General features: G+C 40.7%; 1 protein-coding gene across 6 annotated transcripts in view; it reads right to left on the reverse strand.

The window, feature by feature from the left end:
• Positions 1-26,451, reverse strand: part of MTHFD2L (methylenetetrahydrofolate dehydrogenase (NADP+ dependent) 2 like) — a 42,474-nt gene extending 16,023 nt beyond the window's left edge. Inside the window, exons 1-7 of one of the 6 annotated variants that reach the window (XR_013951052.1) lie at positions 24,871-25,717; positions 18,157-18,319; positions 14,329-14,434; positions 14,125-14,247; positions 9,128-9,280; positions 8,276-8,383; positions 2,490-2,582 (exon numbers count right to left, since the gene is read on the reverse strand). Coding sequence is in view for 5 of the 6 variants with exons in the window: in XM_080591526.1 (XP_080447652.1) it covers positions 2,490-2,582; positions 8,276-8,383; positions 9,128-9,280; positions 14,125-14,247; positions 14,329-14,434; positions 18,157-18,319; positions 24,871-24,995 (871 nt within the window). In the remaining variant the exon portion in view is untranslated. Of the gene's footprint in view, positions 1-2,489; positions 2,583-8,275; positions 8,384-9,127; positions 9,281-14,124; positions 14,248-14,328; positions 14,435-18,134; positions 18,320-24,870 lie in introns of all 6 variants that reach the window. The other 5 variants (XM_080591526.1, XM_080591525.1, XM_080591528.1 and 2 more) reach the window with 5 other exon arrangements.
• Between the last annotated feature and the right edge of the window lie 435 nt (positions 26,452-26,886).

Genomic DNA, 26,886 nt, shown 5'->3' on the forward strand with positions numbered 1-26,886 from the left:
TGTGGCACAGAGTTTAGAAAGCTCCAGCTGGAAGCAGAGAAAAAGATTTTAGGGAGGGAATGAAAATGAGAATTAAGGGAATGCCTTATGATGCAACGAGTTGGGAGGGGACCAGAGAGAAAAAATAAATTGCATCAATAGTTACAATCACAGGAAGCTGGACAACCAGGGTTCCAAGGATGGGAGCAAACAAGAGACAACCTATGAAGATGGGCATTCCCAAACTCCACAGTAAAGACAGAAGCACCTGGGGTGAACTGTTTGAGAACCATGAATGCAAGTGAACAGGAAGCTCCTCAGAGACAGAGCACCACAACAGAATGAACACGCTTAGTGTCACAAGTCACCAAAATGGGAGGCAGAAGGCAGGTGGCTCTTAAAGCATCATACGGGAAGAGGAGAACAGAAATCTTGCACTTTTACACAGTGTATTGGATTTACATGGCAAGAGTTTGGTAGCAGGGGGGCTGCAAGAGCAGCCTCGGTGAGGAGTCCAGAAGCTGCCCCAAGTTAGCTAAAAGCCAGTTCCAGCAGACTCTAAAAGGGACCCGATGCTGGCAGAGCTGTGCCAATGAGCAACACTGGTTGGACCTCTATGAGAACATTGGCAAGAAAGGAAACAAATGGCTGCACAACAGCAGCTGGGAAAGGGGATTGAGAAAATATGTAAGAAATGAGGAGCTTGAAGGCACCGTGGTCAGTGAAGAAAGTGGGGATGAAGTGGAACACAAGTTCCTTCAGCAGTTCCCCTGCAGTCCATGGTGTACCACGGCACAGCAGTTCTCTTTGTCCTTACCTCAACCCTTGAGCCCTTTTTCATCACGTTTTCTCCCCCTCTTCCCTCACTTGGGAGTGAGAAAGCAGTTATGGTGGAGTTTAGTTAACTATTAGGGTGAAATCGACTCACAGAAAGCTTTCTTCCATTTGCACTTCTTGCATGGTGGTCTGTGACAGTGTAAATGCTTCCTTTCTTGCACTGCTCACTAAATAGGTCACGTTTCGAGAGTTAAGCCCAGCACCATCCCAAAGGCCCAATGCACACAGTTCTCGAAAAGGGGAACGTGGAGGGACACCACCTTTCCAAGGTGTCATCCTCCCCAGAGTTCTCACTGGGGCAGGGCTGCATACTGTTTGCACAATCTAGCCCTAGGTTTTTTCATCATTCAAAGCATATCTCATGTTGTGTAACAAGCGTTGTATCATGCTCTTCTTACAAATGACATGAGGAAAATAATGTGAACAAACACAGCTGAATTGCTACTGAAATGTTTTGCTACAAGCGTAACTGATGACAAAGCGTTCAGCAGACAAAAAAAACTTAAACTATGATTAAATCAGAAGCAGTATATGTTGATATTACTAGTTTATTTCCAATTAGAAGACACATCATTATTTTTCATTCCGTGTGAGAATTCTAGTCTGACCCACAGTTGAGTAATCCCATGTGGGAGAACTGAGCTGTTTCTTGTTCCTGACCTGGCATGAGAAAGAGGTAGCGCAATTAAGCTCTGAAAAAAGGACATCTTGCTTCAACAGGAAGTGATGAGCTTTGGACATGTACCTATCTGTCCAAATCTGGAAAATAACTTCCCAGGACTTGGTCTTGAGAATGGTGAAGACAGAGGAAGGGAGGACAAAAGGGTAAAGATAGAATCTGTTTGTGGTCCTCCGAACCAGTGTCAGAGAAGGAAGATGTCATGAACTGCAAGGGGACACAGAATTTGACCAGAGGCTTTTTTATTGTTGTTTTTTTTTCCCTGCTTAATTTATATTTCCATTAAAAAATACCAGTCAAGTAAAAACAAACAAAACAAAAAAAACTCAGAAGCAGTGCTACTTGTTTCTTTCTTCTAGAAAAGTCAAACTGAAAGTATTTCATTCTACATTGCTTTAAGAACATAGACATGGATCTTTCAAAGCCCTTCCTTTTGGCAATTACCATTCTTTTCCTCTTGACATGATAATTGTCAACATACCAACAAAAAAAATCAGCCGTGAATAACATGCATATGTTACCAAAACTACCATTTAATTTGCCAAGGCTGCCCTTAATTCCAACAGCAAGAGAAAGATACCATTGTTTCATGAATGCAGCCTCCAGCTGATTTAAAGAAACCCTCCTGTCAAAAGTTAAATGACTCACGGTTTTTGCACTGTACAGAGAATGTTTTAATTTACATAATTATACCTGTATAAACTATGCAGTAACTGGTTCCCAGTCTTGAGTTCACTCTGAAGTCTCCCTAAGGGAAAGGTGTCACATGTGATGAGAAACAGTTTATGAGTCTGCAAATGTGAAGGGCAAGAACAAAGAGCCAGATCACTTGCCTTTCTTACAAGAAATCCTATGTCCTGCAACACCCTCAGCAAGCACGAGCACCAAGTATTTGGTAAAACAGGTGAAATAGCTAGTAGTGCCATCAACAGACACCAAGCTTTTCTTTTCATGTTGTAAACATTGTGACGAGAGTACTAACAACTAATATTACCTGCAGCTACTATGACAATGTCAGCAAGTTGAGTATGGATCTTGAGCTGTTCTTTTGGCGTGTATCGGTGAGTAATGGTCACTGTAGCATCACCTGAAAGGTAAAAGATGGGCAATTAATTGATACATACAGAAGGCCTGTAAAGCATTTACTTTCAGGTACATGTGAATCACTGTGGTCCACCAAAAACAGTAAAGGTGACTGTCAAATTTGTCTTGGGATGCATCACTTACTTCAGCATAGTCAGAACGCTTGTAACACTTGCCTTTTACACACATGAAAAAGTGCTTGTTCTTAAAAACTCACGCAGGATTAATTAATTCATATACCGTGGACTGACTCCATCAGCTTCATTACACTTAGTGGAATTACACAGAGAAACCCAGCATGGAATTTGTCATCTACATTATTAAGCACAACCTGTGGAATGCACCGTAAGGCCCAGTTGCTTGTCACAAACTAAAGCTTCAAATATAATATCAGCATGTTCAGACCTCTGTCCTCAACCACATTTGTCATTCATCTGTCCTGAAACTCCCTAGACGCTTCCTTTGACATCCTGTTGTATGGTCAGAAGCCTTTGGCCTCTGTTTCTGATGGATTTTGACTGCTCAAGGAACAAACAGTAATTCACGTTCAGTGAAGTAGCATCATTTCTTACTGATGTGCCCCCTCTCAAGAATGAGCACGGCTGATCATCTGACCAAAACCACACGATGACAACCAAGGCTCTTCTCTTTGCAAGGCCTAATTGCGTAGGGAACAAGCTTAGCGGCTATGACAACAGTGACACTCCGGGGCCAAAGGTCTTCGCTTAGACGCTGTCTAACCAACAATTGCATGCAGGGGGCAGACAGCAAAATCCCCCTGTTAACTGGAACACTAACAGATTTCAGTGAGGAGGGATGTTCTTGAACGTACATGCAGAACACAATCAACAGCAGCGTCAATATTTATATGATCTGTAGGATTCCAGTTGGATGGATCTGAGCATGTTTATCCCTGTAACCACTTAAGAAATAAATACATCAAACGCATACATTTTTCCACACACTCAAAGCATTTTAAGTAATTGTTTTGCGTAGCTCAAGTGCAAGAACAGGAATGGAAGAGACTGACTAAAAGGCGCTCAGATTTTGCAGATGCCCTACCAGCTTTTTTATCTCCTGATAAAGGAAAAACTGCTGAACCCTTACTTGATACCAGAGTAGGAAGTGTTTGAAGTTATCGCAAGCAGAAGACCACATCCTTTTGGGCAAACTGAAAAGCTCTGGGGCCTGCTCCTGCATGTATCCACATTGCTTGGCAAGAAGCTACAAATAAACCCTGCTATTAGGGCATAAAAAACCTCGTGCAAATGAGGCAAGATGCTAAGGAGAGACCACTACACAAAAAACAAAGTGACATGGAAATAGGGACTGAGGTCTCATACTGAGTGCAACAGCAAGGGTAGCAGTCCCTCTAAGGCTGCCAACGAAAACAGCAAAAATAGCAGCTATTAAATGAAACTCCCCCCATATTCTGATGCCGTGCTTCTCCCTCACAACTATTTGTACTGCACAGTTGTCTTGTGTTATATCCCCGCATCTCCACCTTCAATTAATTCATCATGGACTCCAATATCACAGTATTAGCCAATAAACTTAAGATTTTTGCCATCTCAGTCATTACAACCACAGCAGCTGCCTCTGGAATGCATCTGACTGTCTAATCTGGACCTCTTATCTCATTACTTGTCTTCCTCAAGCATCTCATCTTCAACCTGACTGCACTCCGACTTCTCGGCTCTTTTCTCACAACTTTCATCCTCCTTCAGTCATCACCTGTCCTCCTTCAGTCTTTACACCTCATAACATGTCCTCAACGAGAGCAGATGAAGGTATTTTCAGTTAATGACAAAGAAGTACAGATGTACAGAAGCAATTTCTTGAAATGAGGAGAATTGCCAGCAGGCAGGTATCTTTCAGCACTGTTCTTTTATTTCCCATGTATACAAGTCCATCAAAAGCCTAGACAGACAATCGTCTTAAGAGCATCTCTGCACTGCTAGCCTTTCTTGTGATAGGAACATCCCAAACAGTACATAAAGCCTGCATGTCTAGATTCCTTCTATTTTTCTTCTCTCCAAAGTCACTTATTGATCCCAAAGGCAACTAATAATAATTAAAAAAAAAGAAAAAGGAGGAACATGACAAAAGAATTATTCATTGTTACTTTTGATTTTGCTAATCTAAAGCGTCTTCTCTCCAATTGTTGATTTGTTTTTATGGAGGTCTCACACACATTCTTGAGTCACGTACAGATTGTAGAGACAGTTATAGTTTTCCTCCTTTGGAGGCCTCATTCTAAAACAAATTAAAAACAAAACGCTGCCTGCTGTAGGAGAATCATGTCTGTTCTTTGGTGCGACACACTTCCCTTCTCTAGGAAATGTTCTATGAAGGGTGATCCTTCACACATGCAAGTCAAACTTATCACTGGATTCTGGAAAGAAAAGCTTGAATAAAACAGAGTAATATTCTGTTATCAAATTTTCAGGTAAGGATAAGAAAGATGTTTTATCTGAAACTACAACCATTACTTCCAAAAACACATATATAGTAAGGTTATTTTGACCTCTTGTACTGTATTCAGCAAGGAGGCTGAGAGAAAACAACGGATTAGATCTGAAGTTATGAATATTCACAGCTTTTAAGAATTAAAATCATTTCCTCTCAATAATTTAGAAATGCATGTCTGTAGTCAGCTCCTGAAAACAAGCAATTACTCTCAACACTAAAAAAAAAAGCCAACCCCACCTTCCAAATAGCAGCCCAGAGGCTTACAGACACCTCTGAAAGGGTAGATTTTCCATTTGAGATCAGGCCAAAATAGAAAATAACTACTTTTACACTGTTACTTTTGCTGAAAGAAGACAGAGGAAGATATTTAGGAAATAAGGTTTAGCATGATACTGCAAAGCTATTTCACTAGCTTATTATGTAAAGTTTCTTGACCTGTCTATGAAGAACACAAATTGCTCTGTAAGTTTACAGATAGTTTTCCTACGTGATCAGTTATCGCCACCTGCAGGACGTTACAGTTTCTACATATATCACAGATGAAGACAGACCACAGCTTTCCAGTTTTGCTTCTGAAGAATTGAAAACCTACTACTAAAAAAAAAATACACCAAACCAAACCTACAAACCTATCCACACACCTTGCATCACTTTTCAGCCATATTTATTTCACGAAGGCAGTACCAGTTGCTGTTAAAACCCTATCCTGACTGATAACCTGAACGTGTTTTATCAGCACTTGCAATGTCTTGTCTGGGCTCTAACCTCATCAACAGAAAGTAAGAAAGAAAAAGTAAAAAGCTTCCACTTAATTCATCTTAACGAGCTTAAACCATTCTTAATGTGCACATAGAGGAAAGCCTGCCATTGTTTGGTAATAAATAAAAACGTGCAATTTTACATGTCATTTTCATGTTCAAAACATTTCATCTAGAAACTGCACACTTGCTAAAGCTACCTCATCTTGTATCTCTTAACACATGTAACTTGCCCTGCTACCAGCTGCTAAAACACAGGTGGAAAGGTTAATTCCGCTTCAGCTATCACTTTTATTACATTCACATTTTCAATCTGTACTTCAGCTCCACCTCCTCCATTTCAGGCAACATTAGCTTTACGCATTCTCTTTCACTGCCTGTCTCAGCTTATCTCAACTGACTTCAGCTTCTTCTCTCTCACGATACATCCCTACGTTGTGATAACCACTGTAGTAGACCTGAAACCGCTGTCTAGCCTGCCTTCCCTTCCACACCCAGCCAGGCTTTTGCTCCAAGCAGGACACGATAGTTAACTGCAGAATACCAACCAGATCTTCAAAGGTAGCCCACTCCACGTGTCTGGAATGAAAACTCTACTCCCAGCTTGGAAAGGATTTATTAGCAGGTACACACCCAATACGTGTTTAGTGCTTGTTCAGTGTGCAAGAACAACAGATGTTCTTTTGTTTTCTTATTGTCAGATGCCTTACAGTGTATACTACTGCTTTGCAGGTTGGAAACCAAGAAAGACTGGCTTATAAAGGCATCCATTTCTTCAGAATAATGAAAGATAACGTTAATAGGTAACAATAACAAGTTAACACTTTTCACATCTAGATTCCAGGGTGGGGAGAGGTATATTTGAATGTTTTTCTGTCCCCACACAGCACACTTGACATACATAGCATTAATGACAACCCCAGCAAATGGCGCTACTGGTGAAGTAAGTGTGCATTACGCCAGAAATCAGAGCCTAGGCAGACTACCTTGAAGGAGAACAAAGCTCATTCATAGCCCAGCAGACTCACAGACTGGCTCCCAAGAGCAAGTCACGCTGTTGGCCAGCCAAAGTACAGCTGCAGTCCCAGAATATAAGACAACTCAGAGACATGGACCCAACTAACTCAAAAGGTGACAACTACAAAACACTATTTACAGCATGAACACTTCTGCGCCACTACTTAGGGTTTTAAAATAAGTTGCTGAAAGAACCACTGGTTGCTAAACCTCTTCATTTCCCACTGAGAAACATGGAAGTAGGTTACAATGTACATCTGCACCAAAGAAAGCCTCTTACCAACTTCATTGCTGGATCACTGAAAAGCACTGCCAGCACTACATGGAACCCAGTATTTGCAGTAAATGGCAAAAATCCTACTAATTTTCACAGGAATGGGGATGAGACCAAAATTACACACCGATGGTAATTACAATTCAAACACTCCGAGAAGTTTCAAATAGCAACTTTCCCACAGAGGCTGAATGGAAAAACCAACTCTGTGATTAGTAAGAAGCTTTTAGCGTTTCATTATATTAATAACAGATTTCACTCCAGTCCTATTAAATTTGCCTGGGATTAAACATCCACATTTACCTCCTTCGTGCACACCACTGTGGCAGTTTCTAACATCAAAATGAACCTGCAAAACAACAGTATTCTATGTAATGTTTATTTGTTTCCTAAAACACAGTTACAGCAGCACATACATGCTTCTATAATTAAAATTGCTCAAAAACATTTTCCTTACAGCCTATGATTTCCAAGGGGATATAAACTGCACTGCAGAAAAATCCCCCAGACCAACAAGTAGTGTCATAAAGCTTACACTGAAAAGCTACTTTGTTGGTAATTATGGTATTTTCATAATCACAGCCTAACCAACATAGCACAACACAAGCATTATGTTTAATGCTTTTATTTATGTATGGAAAAACTTGAAATCAGCATTATATAAGCATGAAGATAAGGTTTATAAGCTATTTTACTCAGTATAAACATCATACAAACTGCTGTAGCTCTAAGGCTATGCTGTCAGGTACTATCCTCAATGTTTGGTGCTAACAATATTTAGAATTATAGAATGGTTTGGGTTGGAAGGGACCTTTAAATATCATCTAGTTCCAACTCCCCTGCCATAAGCTGGGACACCTTTCACTAAGTCAGGTTGCTCCAGGTCCCATCCACAGAATCATTTAAGTTGGGAAAAGATCCTTAATTTAAATGGAAGCCGTTTCAAAAGGTTAAGAAAGTGATGACATAACACCAGAAAAAGTTCAGTCCAGAAACTGACCTTCTCTCCTGAGAAACGATCAGGAAATATATTAGCAAATTAACTTCCTTGCTCCAGTTGCAAATGTCATGCAAGACACAAAAGCTCTCTCTTTATCCGAATCCTCAGTTTAGCTTAATTTTAATGTTTTTGCAAGTTAAAGCATTAAAAATACCTGACAACATTGACCGTCTTACCGCCAGGTCTTTCATGCTCTCCATCAGTATGTAAAAGCATTGAAATCGGCATTCCAACATTCTTAGATCTTCCAGCTACAACAACATTTTTTCCAAACGTTTGGATTCCTTCAAAGAAAACAACACAGAACAAAACAGAGCACAAGATTTTGCTATTTTGAGATAAACCCCTTCTTCTCAATGCCCAAGATCTAATTATTTGCTGTTGCAGACTGCTGACTTGGAAACCCACAAGGTTGAACTGGAGGTATGAATCCACAAAACAAGTTTTGACTTTCAGAGTAGAAACAGAACTGGCAACTAATTTAGGTCATCTAAATCTCCCTTTGGAGGGACTTAATTTCTGTTCTCTGACCACAAAGTGAAGCACAAGCTCGTACGCCAATCAATAGGAGTAATAGGAGCATCTATTACTACACATTAAAAAGATGTCATATTATAAATACCCTTTCCCATTCTAGCGACCAATTTACATGTTCTCAATTCTGTTGTTCTCCCCCCCTTGCCCCACAAGAAATTACAAATCAAAATCTTGTATTTGATAACTAATCACAAAGCAAAGAATATTACTTAAAGTCCCTTGCAACACTAACAAGCAGAAAGGAAGTGAAAAAAACGCTTTGAGTATTTTACATGAACTACCACCTACACTTAATTAATAGTTACAATACTGGTAAAAAATAAAAAAATAACACTGAAGAACATTGAAGAACAAAATAACATTGAAGAACACTGGTTCTTCAATGAGTGCAAAACATTAGGATAGCCCACACCTTCTAATTCACACCTGACTTCATCTTCATTCATTTTCTGCATCTTAAATAAAAGTTTCAATAGAGTTCAGTTTCTTACCTGTCCGCTTTATTATTTCCCACACAGCAGCAGCAGTTGCAGGTATTATCGAAGGCTGATCAAGACACAGACGTCCAATGTTAATAATATGAAATCCATCCACATCCTTTTCGGGTGCGATAGCATTACAAACTGTTCGCTCATCTATATGGTCTGGGAAACATGGCTTTCAAATTACATTTCTTTCACTTGTCAGGAGTCATCAATCCTACCTGAATCATTACACTGAGAAACAAAGTTTCATCTAGCTAAAATAATTATCTCCCCCTCAACGACGGAAGTTAGAACCTCAACCCTTCTAGTCATCTACTGGAAATTCAATGAGTCAGTGCATAACACTGCTAATACAAAAGATTTGGTCAAACTTTAAGACTGATACTCAGCTATCAATTATGACAATTATTGAAGAGTTTAAGCACAACGCTTGAGTCTCTTCTACAATCTAGAAGCACTAATTATAATTTGGCACAGAAAAATCATAGGAGAAAAATCATTTTGTGCATATTACCCATCTCTAACAGACCACAAGATATATGACCTAAGTTTTAATCACATGTAAGGAAATGGTAATCTCAAACGATTTTTACAAGTCTTACCTTTAGTTTCAATTTTATAACATGACAATTGCTTTAAAGAATTTGCCAATTGGGGGATCAAGATAGATCCTACTTCTCTGGAAAACTAAGAATGAAAAAAATTGTTTTGAGCTCCTCACTGTCAAACATTAAATATGGTTGAAATGAAGATACCTGCACATAATTTATTATTTTTAACTATTCATTATAAGCATTTTTCATATACACTAGCAACACAGGATAAGTCTGCAGCTGCTTAAACTTTAGAATACATAAGCATTGATAGTAATAATGATAAAGATATGTTAGCCAGTTCCAACTCCGCAAAGTTACAAAACCAAGTATAAAAGTTGCATACATTAGGACACTCTAGAGGAACAGCTCTATAAAGCATGTCTCCACACTGACCCAGAAAGGACACCATTTAAAAAATATATTTAACCTTTTCCAGAACTATACTCAAGCTTTAGTACCATCTCAGAACTATTTTTTGCATCTCTTCTATAAGGATAGAACACCCATTCTAGACTAGATCCCTAACTGAACTCTGCTATTGTGAGGTGACACAACCCGAAGGTCAATTCGGGGTGCATAACAGGATGTTAAAAAAAGCCCAATAAAGGGGAAATGAGTGTTGATCATGAAATTGAGGCATTTCCAATAACAGTGTTTTATAGACATCTTTATGATATTTAGTGGTCACCTTGCTCTATTCATGTATTGTCTTATTTTGCATAAAAAGAAACGATCTAATTAAAAGATATCATGCATATTAAGGAACTTAAAATGTGGTAAGCTCATGTTAAAAGCTTTCCAATTAAAACAAATAAACAAAAAACACCTTAGAGTTACACCAGACTATGCTTAACAGGCTTTACTATTATGATTTGAGATTGAATTCTCCATTTTCACAAGGGATAAAGTTCCATTCTGTATCCTACAGATACAGGCCTGTGGAAATTAAGGTGTTAAGTACATTGAGGAAAGTAACCTTTTTTTTTTTTTTGGAAAAGAGAGCTTGTGAACCTTGTATAAGTCAGTTTTTCAGAAAAAAACAAAAACAAAAAAAAACCTGTCAGCCATGTTTTTCTTTGAACCTGGGGGATGACAGAACATTGCTTTGACAAAGACCTCTTTCCTGGCTTTAGCTTCCCTGAAACAGACAGGCAAAAGTCAATTTCACGTAAGAGGCAAAGAAGTCTGTTTTATACGCATTTTTTCCACTAAGAATTGATTTATGGAATTTCAAAAAAAGGGCACAACGTACTGGAAAGAAGTACAACTGTATAGCTATGAACATGTCAGCTGGCACGCGCCTGAGAAACAAAGATGTGGACACCTTCCTGGCCTCATCAGAGATGCTTATAAAGCGTCAGCTTGGTCATCATCATCCCCTATGCTCCTCCAACAAGAAACAACAGTTGCAATTGTATATGTAGTAGAGTAACTATCTGATGTGTAGCTTTTACTTGCCTCAAGATATTCTTCCTGGTTTATTTCCACTGGGCTACAGTATCTTCTTATTTTTCTCCCCCTCTCTTTTTGCTCCAGAGGAGCAAAATCATTTCTTCAGCGTTAGTGCCAGTCTCATAGAACACGCTTAGCCTTCTTTCAAGTGAGGTTCATCCAAACCTCCTTGCTGTCATTCCAAGCTCCTCTTATTTACACAATAAATAATGTGTGCCTCTAATGCAGACATACTAAAAATGAAGACTGGTTTTCAAAAGAGAGGACTGATGAAAATGGTAACAACGGAACAAAAGAGATTCTAAAATATGCTACGTGGATCAAGAAATACGGACTGGAAGCAAGGAAGAAGCTGTTCAGCAGCAGCGACGACCTCCTTGGATATCTTTTTGAGAAGCTGTACTGGGCCCTTGCTATGATTTTAGTGCTTGGCTCCATCGAAGCAGGTTGCTCTTTGGCTGGCACTGTCCTTCACAACAGAAGGACATGATGTTTATCCTAATTTGTCCCACACTTCATTGCTGCTTAGGATGCAAAAAACTTGACGTTTTCTTAGTTTTATCTCAAACAAGCATCTAACATGTCACAGCCATCTTCCAGGCAATGGAAGAGATAAGGAAACTCTCCACGAAACCATTACCATATCAGAAGCAACGCACTCAAAAGGTGCACAGAAAGGAAGTTTTCCTCGGGCAAAGATGATAATCCTCAAAGTTAAGTTGCTCCATCTCACAAAAGTCAAAGAGAACAAAGCTATTCTCTGCTTCTATTTTTATCCAATGTTGATCAAAAGCCACACCTGTGTGTGGTTTATTGAAAAAATAAATATGTATCCAAAACCACACAACCACCCCAACTGTGGGGTAAGCAGCCACTACTGATCCAAGTTTTCACAACTTCTGGGTTTTGTATCCTTCCATTACAGTACAAGTTGAAAGGACGTTGGAAAATTGGAGGTAAATAACTTTTCTGCCCTTCTCTCTCTGCTTCTTTGCCAGAGCATGATATTTCAGCAGTAAATAAATAATATCAAGTAATAATTCAGCACTCCAAGCTACATCCATCATAAGAAGAATTTCCTGAACATTTTCAGTTCATGATGGATTAGATATGTACCTTTACCGTATATCTACATGGACAAAGTGGTATTGGAAAGGTTCTGCTGTTAACTAAATTACTCCAAGGTTTTACTACGGTAGGCAACAGCCAGGCTTCAAATTAGCAAGTTTTACAGGTTAAATGGAAACTATTTAGTCTTAACGTAGTTACTGTGACAGACATACTGTAGTTCTTGAAAGGGATGTTAACCCAGTTATTTGTATCCTTAAAACATTTAAAGGTACTAGCAATAGACATGTGAGTTGACACAACTAGAGTCATGTTCAGATTGTTTCTTTTCAAATGTTCAACAGGTTTAAAAATCACTAAGGCTTCAGTCCCTTGTTGAATTATGTATCACTCTGTACAATGAAGGCAGACTGCTCAAAAGCCTATTGCATGTCCTGATCCATCTCATAACAAGTGTTTCTGCAAGTGGTACCCAACAATTTTATGTAGGATCAGCACAAAAAAGATATGTGACATGCAACACCTCCCTTTTCTGGGGAATGCAGCCACGGATTGGGAGTCCAGAGGGTGACTCTCTCCTATTGCAGAAGTTTTCCATCCCTCGGCTGTCAGTGCTGAATCTCTTGTATGAGTTCTTAATATTGACAACAACTTGTTAAATAACCTGTCTGCCCTGATCTCTTCTTACAGATAGAGATCCTTGTTCTAAGCAAACCCACTACTTTCAGCCAGCTCCCATAGTTCATTACTTTGTATGCAAGACTTCATTCTCCTTACTGGTGTTATACTTCCACCTTGTGGCCAACTTATTCCAGCAGGTGGCAAATTTGGGCACAACTATCAGGTAGTTTTCATATCATATGAAGTGCAAAAATAAGTAAATAAATCAGCGTTCATTCTAACAACGCGTCTATTATCAACATGCACAAAGCACATCCCTCTCTTCCTCCATAAACATACCACCTGTCCCACTGATGTTTTGGGGATACACAATTAAGACTGTAAGAACTGTCTGAAAGTGAAAACCAAGACTACAAGAGGGGAAACAAAGACCTTACCTAAAAGCTGATCTTTCACTTCACAATCACCAGTTTTGTTTACAAACACTAACACATCAGGTCCCACCTTGTGCTAGGAATTGCATCTGTAAATCCCCAAAAAAGACCGCTTCTGCCCTTCAGAGCCTACAGTCTAAATATATGATAAAAGACAACATCTGGAAATACTGAAGTGGGGCAAACTCAACATGCCAGTCAGCTTATTACAATAAATCTAGTAATTCAGGCACAACTCTACAATAAAGTTTACACTGGTTTAAATAAGTTGATTTAGGTAGGTTTGTAGGAAAATCTGCAAAGTTTACCTCTGTCTAAGGACTATCTTGCCAGCTACTGACAACTCATTTGTACGGATCAGCCAGGTGAGTTTTTAGTACAGACTGCAAAGGGGTAAATAATCAGCTAGAATATTACAGAGGCTTTTAGGTCCTTAGCACAGAGCTCACCTGGAACACTGGGGAAAGCACAGAACAGGCAAAAATTGGAAGTGCTGTGAGAAAGGCTGTAGCATCATCTGCTAAATAGCATAACTTGGCACAAGGTGGGGGATGAAGAGCAAAGGTCTGTGGCAAGGTCTTGGAGTTCAAGGAAAAGGAGTGCAACATGTTAAGAAAAAAACAAAAGAGAATTCAAATAGACAAAACTGGGGGGGGGTTGTTCTGTGTACAACAAAAAATATTTCTATAATCTCTTCATTTGGTCCTTCATTATGTGTGTCCACTTTTGAGAGTTTCTTATATCACTGAGATAGACTTGCCACAGCAAAGGGTGTTAAACATTTTCCTCTCACGCTGACTGTATTAGAGGAGTGGGATAAGAGATCACTTACCTGGGAGAGGTAGCTGAACTAATACACCACTAACTGATGGATCCTTGTTGAGTTTTAATGTCATATCTAACAGTTCTTCCTGAGAAATGTCTTCAGGCTTTAGTATGATCTCACTAGAAATGCCTGATAAAAAACAGAAAGAAACATATTTGTAATCAGGAAATTTATTTACACAGAGCTTACTCATTTTGTCTATCAACTTGCCTGATGCTTGACAAACGTCCTCAATAATCATACAGTATTTCCAATAAAAATCCCACTCGAATTCTCTGGGCTTTAATGCTGTACTTCTAGGTGTCAAGTGCAATCTCTCAATGAACCACGCAAAAAAAATCAGTAGTTTGACGTAGTAGCTTCAAAAGTGTATTAAAAAAACAGTTTTAATACTGGCAATATGATGACTTTTCTGCTACGAGACAAAATTCAGATTTTTCAAGCTACTTCACAAGATTGCAGCTCCACGGTGAGCAATGAAGTTGAAGTTTTCTGTTTAAGCTACTTCCATTTGGAAGTGAGATGCTGTACTGACTGGTCGTTATTCCAGGCCATCAGTTACTGTGCTTCACACTATTTGATTTCTACCTGACAGTTTGCCCTTCATATATAGGGCTTTGAAATATGGGTTTTGGATTGGCTTGCCTGAATTTACAGCAGAGCTAAAGCTTCCAACAGCCCAGAAATTTCAGGACATACAGCAGACACACATGAAGATGCCTATTGTTAATGACTTCAGGAAGGAAATCACTTTTTTTTTTTCCTTTGACTTATGTTTACATTAACTGCAGGCTAGTAGAGTTCACTACTGAAGTTGGAGACAGTCTGAACAATCCACACATAAAAGGAGGACTATAACTGGTACTGACGAGGTAAGCTCTTAAGTAAATATCCTTTATCCTCAGGGTAGGCGAGGTGGTGGGGTGGCGATATATGTGAAGCAGGGGCTGGACTGTGTGGAACTTCAGGTCGGCGATGGCAAAATTGAGAGCCTCTGGGTAAGGATCAAGGGACGAACGAATAAAGGGGATGTCGTTGTGGGAGTCTATTACAGACCGCCTGGCCGGGACGATAGCGCCGATAAATTATTCTTTACAGAACTAAGAGAGGCCTCGAGATTAACTCCCCTTGTCCTTATGGGGGACTTCAACTTGCCAGACGTTAACTGGGAGTGCCACACGGCTGACACGAGCAAGTCCAGGAGGTTCATGAAGCACCTAGATGATAACTTCTTGGTGCAGGTGCTAACGGAGCCAACTAGGAAAGGTGCCCTCCTAGACCTGTTGCTAGAAAACAGAGAGGGTCTGGTGGGAGATGTGGTGATTGGTGGCCGCCTTGGTCAAAGCGACCATGAAGTGGTTGAGTTCAAAATTTACGGTGACAGAAGGAAAAGTGCCACCAAAACCTCATCCCTAGATATGGGGAAAGCGGACTTCAGGCTGCTCAGGGAACTAGTCAGCAAGGTCCCCTGGGAAACTGCTCTTGAAGGCCTCGATGTCCACCAGTGCTGGTCATTCTTTAAACGATGCCTCCTAGAAGCACAAGATCAAGCAATTCCTAAATATCGCAAGTCAGGCAGGCGGGGCAGGAGGCCGGCGTGGCTGACCAGGAACATTCTAATGGAGATTAGGCGGAAACAGAGAGTGTTTCGCTACTGGAAGGAGGGCCAGGTGTCATGGAAAGAATACAGGGATGCTGTTCGTGTTTGTAGGCAGAAAATTCGTGTGGCCAAAGCACACCTAGAGTTGAAGCTGGCTGTGTCTGTGAGAGAAAATAAAAAGGGCTTTTTCAGATATGTGAATGGAAAAAGGAGAACTAAAGAATACATAGGGCCGCTCCTTGATAGGGAAGGTCTCCTCACAGACAATGACACAGGCAAAGCAGAGACGCTTAACGCCTTCTTTGCCTCTGTCTTCAATGCCGATGATGGGCTTCGGGACCCAGGGTGCCCTGAGCTAGAGGACCGGGACGGTGGGGATGACAAACTCCCAACCGACCCTGAACGTGTGCGGGATTTGCTACTCCACCTGGATCCCTTCAAGTCCATGGGTCCGGATGGGATTCATCCCCGGGTGCTGAAAGAGCTGGCGCACGTCATCGCGGAACCTCTCTCAATTATTTTTCAACGATCCTGGGAATTTGGAGAGGTCCCGGTAGACTGGAAGCTGGCAAATGTTGTGCCGATTTACAAGAAGGGTCAGAAAGAAGACCCTAGCAATTACAGGCCTGTCAGTCTCACGTCAGTGCCTGGTAAAATCATGGAGAAGATGGTTCTCGAACTTATTGAGGCTCACCTGGGGGACAAAGCAGTCATTGGTCCCAGCCAGCATGGGTTTGTGAAGGGCAGGTCCTGCCTAACTAACCTGATTTCCTTTTATGATAAGATCACCCGTATGATGGACCAAGGGAAACCAGCTGATGTGATTTTTTTGGACTTCAGCAAGGCTTTTGACACGGTTTCCCATAGGATCCTACTGGACAAAATGTCCACCATACAGCTAAATAAAAACATCATACAATGGGTGAGCAATTGGCTAACGGGCAGGACCCAAAGGGTTATGGTAAATGGGGCTGTGTCAGGCTGGCGGGCGGTCACCAGTGGGGTCCCTCAAGGCTCCATTTTAGGGCCAGTACTTTTCAATATTTTTATAAACGATCTGGATGTAGGAATAGAAGGTAGTTTGAGCAAGTTTGCTGATGACACCAAACTTGGAGGAGTTGTGGACTCGAATGAGGGTGGAAAGGCCTTGCAGAGGGATCTGGATAGGTTGGAGAGCTGGGCGATCACCAACCGCATGAAGTTCAATAAGAGCAAGTGCCGGGTCCTGCACCTGGGACGGGGAAACCCTGGCTGCACGTACAGACTGGGCGATGAGACGCTGGAGAGCAGCCTAGAAGAGAGGGATCTGGGGGTCGTGGTAGACAGCAAGTTGAATATGAGCCAGCAGTGTGCCCTGGCGGCCAGGAGGGCCAACCGTGTCCTGGGGTGCATCAAGCACGGCATCGCTAGTAGGTCAAGGGAGGTGATTGTCCCGCTCTACTCTGCACTGGTGCGGCCTCACCTCGAGTACTGTGTGCAGTTCTGGGCACCACAGTACAAAAAGGACATTAAACTGTTGGAGAGTGTACAGAGGAGGGCTACGAAGATGGTGAAAGGCCTGGAGGGGAAGACGTACGAGGAACGGCTGAGGTCACTGGGCCTGTTCAGCCTGGAGAAGAGGAGGCTGAGGGGAGACCTCATCACAGTCTACAACTTCCTCGTAAGGGGGTGTCGAGAGGCAGGAGACCTTTTCTCCATTAACACCAGTGACAGGACCCGCGGGAACGGGGTTAAGCTGAGGCAGGGGAAATTTAGGCTCGACATCAGGAGAGGGTTCTTCACAGAGAGGGTGGTTGCACACTGGAACAGGCTCCCCAGGGAAGTGGTCACTGCACCGAGCCTGTCTGAATTTAAGAAGAGATTGGACTGTGCACTTAGTCACATGGTCTGAACTTTTGGGTAGACCTGTGCAGTATCAAGAGTTGGACTTGATGATCCTTAAGGGTCCCTTCCAACTCAGGATATTCTATGATTCTATGATTTATTTGAAAGTAATCAGTGTCTTGCAGAAAGAATTTATACCTAAAAACTGAAAGAACTCCCCTTAGATTTGCTTTACTCACCCAGCCTTTCAAAAACAGTTAGACATTTAACTGTCAAAAAACTCCCCCAATGTCCACCCACCTTTAGTTTGCAGTTTCTTGAAGTAGTGGCCCAAACTGCTTCCCAATAACAATTTAAGGTACTGCATTAAATTTATCTCTACTGTTCACATTACGTAAAAACTACTTTTTTCATATATCAGTACAACTTTTCCATGTTAGCTTGATCAGATAAATTGAGGAAAAAAAGAAGTGTAAAATCAAGTAAAGATACAAAGGAGATCATTCTCCCACTTCTAGATATATATGTATATATATTTAAAGCACAGTATCTTGCGCTTACCAAAATAACATTTATATGATATAGTACATACCTACAGCTGCAGCTGCTTTTACCTTGTTTCTGACATATATGTGACTAGCTGGATTGTCTCCTACTAATACAACAGTGAGATGAGGCCTCTTGTTTCCAAAGGATATCCACGATTCCACATCCCTTTGAACTTCCTTCAAGACTTCTTTAGCAAGCTTTGTCCCTGAGATAACGGTTGCTTCATCGCTATAAAGACAAAAAGACACAAAACATTTACATCTAAAAATTGCATGAACAAGACACTTTTTAAGTTTGTGATCTACTGTGTTAAAATGGACTAGTGAATTCAGTAGCATTCCAAATATTATTTGAAAAAATACCAATGCAGTACAAATCCACCTGTGGAAAAAAAAATCTCTTATTTTTATATCTTCAGATGATCTTATTTGAAAAGCATTTAAGTGCCACCAATGCATACAAAAGAGAAGCTTCACCTGCCTTCTGCCTCACACCCCACCTTCCCAGCACACATAGCCGATCTGGTTTAGTAATTATCAATTCCTGTGTTTGGTAACAGGACGCAAGAACAGTCTTAAACCATGAAGCTGTTTCTGTCTTACGGAATTTTTCTACTCATTCCCCAAACTTACTTCAAAAAAATATGTGACATGGGATTTTGTCCAAATCTTGATTATAACGTTTCTCAGCTTTCTTAAAATTAGCTTAGATACGTCTACATTGATGAAGTCAAGGGCTGCTGTTACACCCTCTGTTTTCATGTCCCCGTCCTTCCCGAAATCTCACTCTTCACCTCAACCAGCAGTGTGGCAGACAAACATCCTTCTCCTGTGAAGTGCCCACCACCATTGCCCTGCCTGTGTAGCAAAGGCAGAGGAAAACTCAAGAGTCTCGTGCTTCCAACTGGCTCCAGCCCCCCTCAGCAACATTCCCTCCATCACTGCAGTGATCATGACCCCAACCAAGGACGTGGAACCCCCCAAACGCACCCCTCCAACCTGCAAGAAATAAACTTTCAGTATGCATCATTTTCAGGTACTATGATATTAACTTTTTAATGAAATAAGCCAACCTTTATAAATTAACTTTACTGCTTGGCAGGGGAAGGAAAGAAGAAGCAGGAACAGAGAGAAAGCCAGAGGGCAAGAAATTGTGGTGTCGCTGACTCAGTTTGAAACAGGGTATTCTATACAATTCAACATCATAATTTTAAGCAGCCAAGAAGATCAAGTTCCGTTTCACCTCTTCCAGAGATGTGTGCACCGTCTGCCGTTCTTGGTAAATCTTAATAACCCAAGAAGCTAAAAGCAGAAGGGTGTGAAGTTAGGTAAACTGGGACAGGAAGAAATCCCCCAAAACACCAGGCTAAGGCTTTATATAAAAGAAGTCATCTAAACTTCACCTCTCTATCTGACTGACAGATGAGGAAATCCAGTCTACGTTTCAGATCACTGAACAACAGTGCTATGAGGACTCTGCTACAAAGCAGAACAAAATATCTGAACACACATTTTTCTGGATCAGAAATAATAGCAGCCAACTCTATTTTCTCCTACAACTCATTCCCTTCAAATAACATGAGAATTTTTGAGCAATAAGATGACAACTGTCAAAACGTATTTTAAAATAACGTTTATTTCAAGTGGAACACAAGGTAGATCGTAACAGTGCTGCAAACAGCAGCACTGCTGGGCAGAGGGTGACATTAAGTAAGAAATCCGACTGACAAGCCCAACCCTCACCCTTGCATGATACTGGTGACAACAAAATTCAAACTTAGCCTTTAAGACCTTTACCAATTTCTTTCATCAACTTCCTATGCTCTCCTCAGTAGCTAGCTGCTCAAAGATCAAGTGCATCTCTACCAAAAGTGCTCTTCTTTAAGGCCTGTTTTATTGGGATCCCCCAAATGCCAGCTTGATCTTACCTTGCTTGTTCTCCTGCTCTCCTGAAGTCTCCTCCATGTTCACGCCTGTATGCTTACTATCAGCAGAGGTGCTGCTCACCTTGCACACTGTGCGTGACGTATTTCTGCACTGCTGAAGCTTTTATCTACACTGTTTGAGCCTCTTGCTTCCTCACAGAAACTCAAAAACTCCTAACACAATATATACCTACAGTTAAGCTTCCTTGGCACAACTATCAGATACTATAACAGCAACAACTTTTCTGACTGCGAAAACGCAGCGAGGTAACACCAACTTAGGGCACAATTCATTAACATCTTGTTTCCCTCAATTTTACTCCAGCTTTAGCTACTTCCCAATCTAACCTTCAGCACTGTTTAACTTGCACTTATTTCTAAATTAAAAAAAAAAAATCAACATGTGGTTTTATTTTTTTTTTTCCTGTACGGCCTCCTCTTTATGTTCTCATTTCCATACTTCTCTCATCTGCATGATTTATGCTTTGGCTATACATGCCTTTGGCATGAGACACTTGATTCCATGTACTCATTATGCCAAATAAATAATTAACGCTCAACTATGTAGCAATGGCACATACATTTAATGATACAAAAATTTAACAAATATATATTTAATGATACAAATGTATACTTAATGATACAAAAACTTAATTTTTAATGCCAACAGATATGACGGCCACATCATATTTTATTTTCACTCTAAATGCATAGCCAAAGTATTAGTTTTCCTAATCCTTAAGCAGCCAATTTTAAGTGCATGCCTCTTCCTCAAAAGACTAACCACATACTCATTAAGTTTTGAGGATCTCGTGTAAATCTGACCATACTCACCCCACTGCATTCAAAATTCTCAGTCATCCAAGGACCAAAAAATCAAAAGCAAATGAACTGAACCATAGTGCTAAAAAAAACACATCACCATACACACACACAAGAAAACAATTATCCCCCCCCTCATACACACACTATAAGCTAGGACAAAATGTACACAATATATCATAGACAGGAGGTGCATTGATTACACTCCACAATGCTTGCATCCTTCTCAATACAGCATAAAGCAAATTTTACAAGCCTAAGTGAAAGTCAATTATAAAAGATAAAAACTTGACTGAACAAATAGCTTCAAGTTAAAGCTACTCTAAAAAACGGATACTCTGGGGCACCCCAGATTATAGGAAATCAAAATGATCCCATGTTAGTTCACACATGCAGAAGAAAAAAAACAAAATCAGAACATGACATGAAGGTGTGGGATGGCCCTACTTCCAATGAGCTATCCTTTTTTGACATTCCCATAGCTATGTGGATACTTTCAAGATTTAAAAAAACTTATCACTTGACAGTGTAGCTCTATTTGCCATACCCATAACTTAAAGGTGCTGGGGAGTGAGATGCTACTGAGTACGTATGCATTTATGCTGTTGTGGAAGTGACTCCAGGTCTCAAGGAGAATCTCACTGAAAATTATGTAGAGAAAAATACTCAGCTACAACCGTGAGCCTTTGCTTTGGAGGCTGACTGTGAACCACGCAGCAATTGAAATCACCAAATAATTTGTGAAAGGTCAGTATCTTACAAAATTACAAATAAATAGCCTGCGAAGTTTCAGATGCATTGTTCTCTCCTCAACAAAAAAAAAAAAGAGAAGCAAAGTAAAACATAAGCCTTTTTTTTTTTTGTGCTGATCTCTCTAAATCTTATTATTATTTGTAGCAGGCCGGAAAGCTTCCCCCCACCACCATCCACTCATGGCTGGTGATCACAACCATGGCTCTACCACGCACAATTCACTAGTCTCAGTACAATGTCATCAGCACAATCCTTTTTTTGAACAAAGCAAAGCACAGTAGCTTGATAATGGTTCAGAAATCCAGCATCCCTGTTGCCACAAAAACCAAGCTATTAAAAGCTTTCCACATGCCCTCCAGATTTCAACAAAAACAGAGTCACTGGAACCAACCTGTAAATACTGCTACTGCAACAACCATCACTTGGGTTGAAATGTTCACCATTTCTTATAAAAGTTCCCTTGCTGAGGTTGTCTAGTAGATTTGAAAGCTTATGTCACCATCACATACAGCAAACATAACCCTTTTTCTAATCTTCCTTGAAGACCATCTTACTGTCTAAGCAAGAAGTAGAAGCTCTGCCCTATCTCAGCCAGCACCTAAATTGTAGGTTTTTACAAACCTAAATACAAATAAAACAAGTGTAAAATAACCATTACATTACTTAGAATATAAGGATTGTATTCTTCCTTCCCACAGTTAGGTATGGCACAATCAGCAAGTATTGAATTGTGTTACCATTCTCCAAGTCTACTTGATTAAATGCAATTAAAAAATCCCAGTACTTGGTGTTCACACTTAACCATACATATTTCAGTTATACAAACCAAAATCTCAATACTTAAATAGCTAGTTCAAATGAAGGTCATCTAGAGAGGTCCTAAAATAAATTACTTCAGTACTTATATTATCTCAACTGATCATCTTGCAGAAAGCCAGTATATTGCTCTTCTTATCAAAGATTTTAATAAATTCCCAGAATAAATTATTTATTTTTACACCTTGTGCTCAGTTGAACTTCAAATTCTGTTACTTGAACTTAGCTTGACATATCAAATAAGAAAAGTACCCATGACGGCATTTTACTTCTATTTTCTACAGGGACAGCAGTATTTACTAGTTTCCTTCATTATTATTAATTTCTGGTGGGTCCAGAATTTCATTTAGAATTCTGTACAAATTCAGGATATTGTGGAAACACACATTATCTGTTGTCTAACAGAAGTGTGGTTTAAATTAAATAAAAACCTTTCTGAAAAAAAAGTAAAGAGACCTGGTATAAAAAGAAGAAATTGATTAGCTATTAAAAGAATAAAAGGTTGACATCTCCAGCAGTAATCACTTCCCTGGCCTGAGAACTCTGAACATGCAAAACAAAGACATTTGAACCTTCTCTGCAAATACGCATGCTCGATACTTTAACATGTATTTGTACACACAGGCAGTTAGCACTGGTGGTGCTTAACATATGCTTAGTTTGCCAAGATTAATGCATTTCATGCTAACTTGCAAAAGCAAACAAAGCCTTCTGTTTTGGATAAAAGTCAGAATGACTTTCAACTGCTACAAATCTGATCAGGTTTTTGCATTACTCCTTTCTGTACTATAACCCGGGAGGAAAACAAGGCTGCACCTAGAATAACACTCAGTGGAATAAAAAAAAAACACAAAGAAATGATCTAAAAAACGGTTTTGCATTGTCTCAACTATAAGAAGCCACATGACTAGACTAAAATAACTTGCAATTAATACTTGGTTATACTAATGAGATGCGTATTTGTCTATTAGCATAGCCAAACAAGGAAAATATTTGGGGACAACTCAACATATGGGCCAAATAAAGCCAACAAACACCAGATTTATTGAGGGACTCGTGTCTAAACCTTGTAAACACATGGGTGTTAGAACATGAAGGATTTTTAAGTATTACCTTAACAACATACGGAAAAAATACAGTGGTGAGTCCTGAAAAAAATTCTTTCCTCTGCTAGTCTTAGAGACAGGGAGAAAAACAGATTAAAACGAAAACACTGCACCTATTTCCACATTAATAAGACAGTATATACATCTGCTCAAGTAAAATGCTCAGGGCTGTCAAATAGAAAAATAGCAAATACTGTAACATGTTGATGCTCAGCAGATTGAGAACCTAGGTTAACTCCTTTGATGGAAATATTACTTGAGAATCACACCAAGAAAGGCATCAGGTATACAGAAAGGTTATACACTGCAGCAAATTAGCCAAAGCACTCAAAACAACTGAATTATTGTTTTAAATATATCCACATGGAAAACTTGACAGGGTGGGATGTCAGTGAGCAAGTACGCCTGTGCTCCCTGCCCCGCTATCATCCCACCTGCTCGTGGATGCTCTTACTCTGAAGCCTGTGTGAAGTTACAATTCACATACTGAATCTTTCTTGTGACTTGCAAAATGTTACACCAAGATGCCAGCTACTCTTTTAGATCCACATACACACCACAAGTCCAAAATCATATGAGGCTTCACAACAGGTTCTCAACTCTACATATACACTGTATTTCCCAACGAAAACCTCAGTAAAAGCGTTATCGTAAGAGCATCTACTTTTACCTGAAATTGAAAAAACAGTTACTGCCAGCAAATCACAAAAGTGGGCATACATTGTTCCAGAAACACAGACATTTGTGCAGAAAAACAGCAGAATCACATGCACCAACAAAACATACACAATGCCTAGAAGGTGAAGACACTTAATGCGGCTGTCACAGTATTGCTTACCAAGCTTTTCATATTTGAAAACAGAGGCTACAAAGCTTTCAGCAAACACTGCAGTGCTATGTGAGATACACAGACACCACTTTTTTTTTCCCCCATTTTTTTCTTCATACTCATCCAGAAGAGAGCAGCACCATGGCACCACACTGCCTGTCCTTCTGAGGGCAGAGATGCAAAAAGATGGACCCCCACCACCACACGTCCCTTCAGAGAGAAATCCTCCAGGATCCATTAAAATATTGTTATACAACCTGACAGACGCCAAAAAATTAGTACAAGGTAATTCTGCGTAAAACAATCGAGACACAACTGGAGGTCCCAGGAACAAAATAATCCTGAAAAGCCCGATTTCTGCCAGCAGGGGGAAGGAAGGCCGAGCTGCAAGGGCTCTCCCGCCCAGGTCACCGCCTGGACCCCCCGGGGAGCAGCCGGCCACCGCCCCGCGTTTTGGGGGGGGGGGGGGGGGCATTTTGTGTAACCCCCACCCCGCGGCGGGGACGTGGAAGGCGAAGGCGCGCCGTACCTGGCGGCGCTGCGGGGGGAGCCGCTGGCGCTGCGGGGCGCCGGGCAGGACAGGGCTCGCCATCTCCTCAGGGGAGCCAAGCACGGGCGCAGCGCGGCGGAGGAGGAGAAGGCGGCGGCCGCCATTTCCCTCCCGCCGACCACGAAGCGCAGCCGCAGCCCGGCGGCGAAGGGAGGAGCACGGGGCAAGTAGCGGGGCCGGGGGCGGGCTCGGAGGAGGCGCCGATGGCTCTGACTGGGGCAGCGAGGCTGAGGGGCGAGGCGAGGCGGCAGCCCGGGAAAATTAAAAAACGGAGAGGTTGAGCCTCTGGTGAAGATGCCACCTTGCTGGGCTGAGGGGTTTGAGGTGGAAAACTCCTCAAGAGAAGTTGCGAAGGGCGGGTGACGCCTCTGGGTTTTGCCCTGCTTGGATCCTGTGAGCTGCTGTTCCCGCCAAAAGGTGGCGCGGCAAGCCCGGCCGCGAGTCGGAGCTGCTCAGGCAAGCACAGGATCGCAGAAATGTTTAGTGTGGAAAAAACCCTTAAGGTCATCGAGCCCAACCATCCACCTAACACTGCCAAGTCCACCACTAAACCATAGAATCATAGAACCATGTCCCCAAGCACCACATTGACACGTTTCTTGAGTACATCTGGGGATGGCGATGCCACCACTTCCCTGGGCTGCCCCTTCCAAGGCCCAGTCAGCCTATCTGTGAAGAAATTCTTCCTAATATCCAATCTAAACCTCCCCTGGCACAATTTGAGGCTGCATTCTTGCATGCTATCACTTGTCACCTGAGAAAAGAGGCTGACACGAACCTCACTATAGCCTCACTTCAGGCAGTTGCAGTATGATGCCCCGCATAATTCTCAGGTACGTCCTCTTGTTTTCCCAGTGGAAGTCTCATGGACTTCCTTGCGATTCATATATTAGTGCTTTCTGTCATATTTTATTGCAGATTTTTCACGACATCCAGAAGAGAACTAAGCAAGATCTGAAATAGTGTACACAAAGCATGCCAAAATAGTAACAGCAATCTTACCTGCAATACTGAGCCTACCTGAGAGTTGGCAAATTCCTTTATGAAACTGGGGAATGCTTTGCAAATGATACAACAGATTAGTATGGCAGTCTCTGCTATAGCACTGGCAAATTTTTTGATCACTTAGATGTTCACGTAAGGGCCATGGCTTAGGTGCTTACACAGAAGATGTATGTACTGTTTTTTAATGAGGTATCATCCTAGAATGTTGTTCACTTCCAGCCTTGTGTATATTATTTAGATCTTCCCCTCTAGCTTGCCATCTCTTATTTTATATACAGTAGTAACACCATCTAGCATGTATGTACTACAGTAATTGTAAAGCTTTCTTGAAAAGCACACTTATCTGAGATTCATTGACACAGTTATAAACACTGTCTCTTATTTCCATGATTATTTTTTGTCACTATCCTGTTTGGAGAGAACTTAACATGTGAGGATATAAGAATTCTCATGAAAATTTATGGTCCTAAACAGATACCAAATCTTTAAGACATAATTAGATTAGATTCTAAAGCAAAATACTGATGCTTATGTGCTGCTGGGAAAGGAAAAAATGTATTTCCTTTTATTTCCTTTCAGGTAATCCTGAAAATGAAGTAGGTTACTTGAAAGATATATATATATGTACGTATATATATAAAGAGGAGGTAATATATTAAAAGAAAGAAAAGTTAAAGAGGATAACAGAGAACATGACAGGGAACTGAAGAAAAAAAATAACACATTAGTACTAAAAATTGGTATTACAGAGAAGAGAATTCTGTCAAAAGTTTCCTTTTGTCAAGGAAGAAGAACGTTGTCCACTCACTTTTTTTTTTCTTCTTTTTTTTTAATGTATGGTGTATACTTGATGACAAAATTTGGAATTGTTGCTGTTAAAGATTTCCACAGACAAAATATCCAACAAATATTTCTCTCACTAGTTAGTACACTAGAAAAGTGGTTGTATGATAAGTATTTTTGGTAAAATTTGCTATTCCAGTTGTGACT

This window comes from Anser brachyrhynchus (assembly GCF_964034855.1).
Source record: "Anser brachyrhynchus genome assembly, chromosome: 4".
NCBI lineage: Eukaryota > Metazoa > Chordata > Aves > Anseriformes > Anatidae > Anser > Anser brachyrhynchus.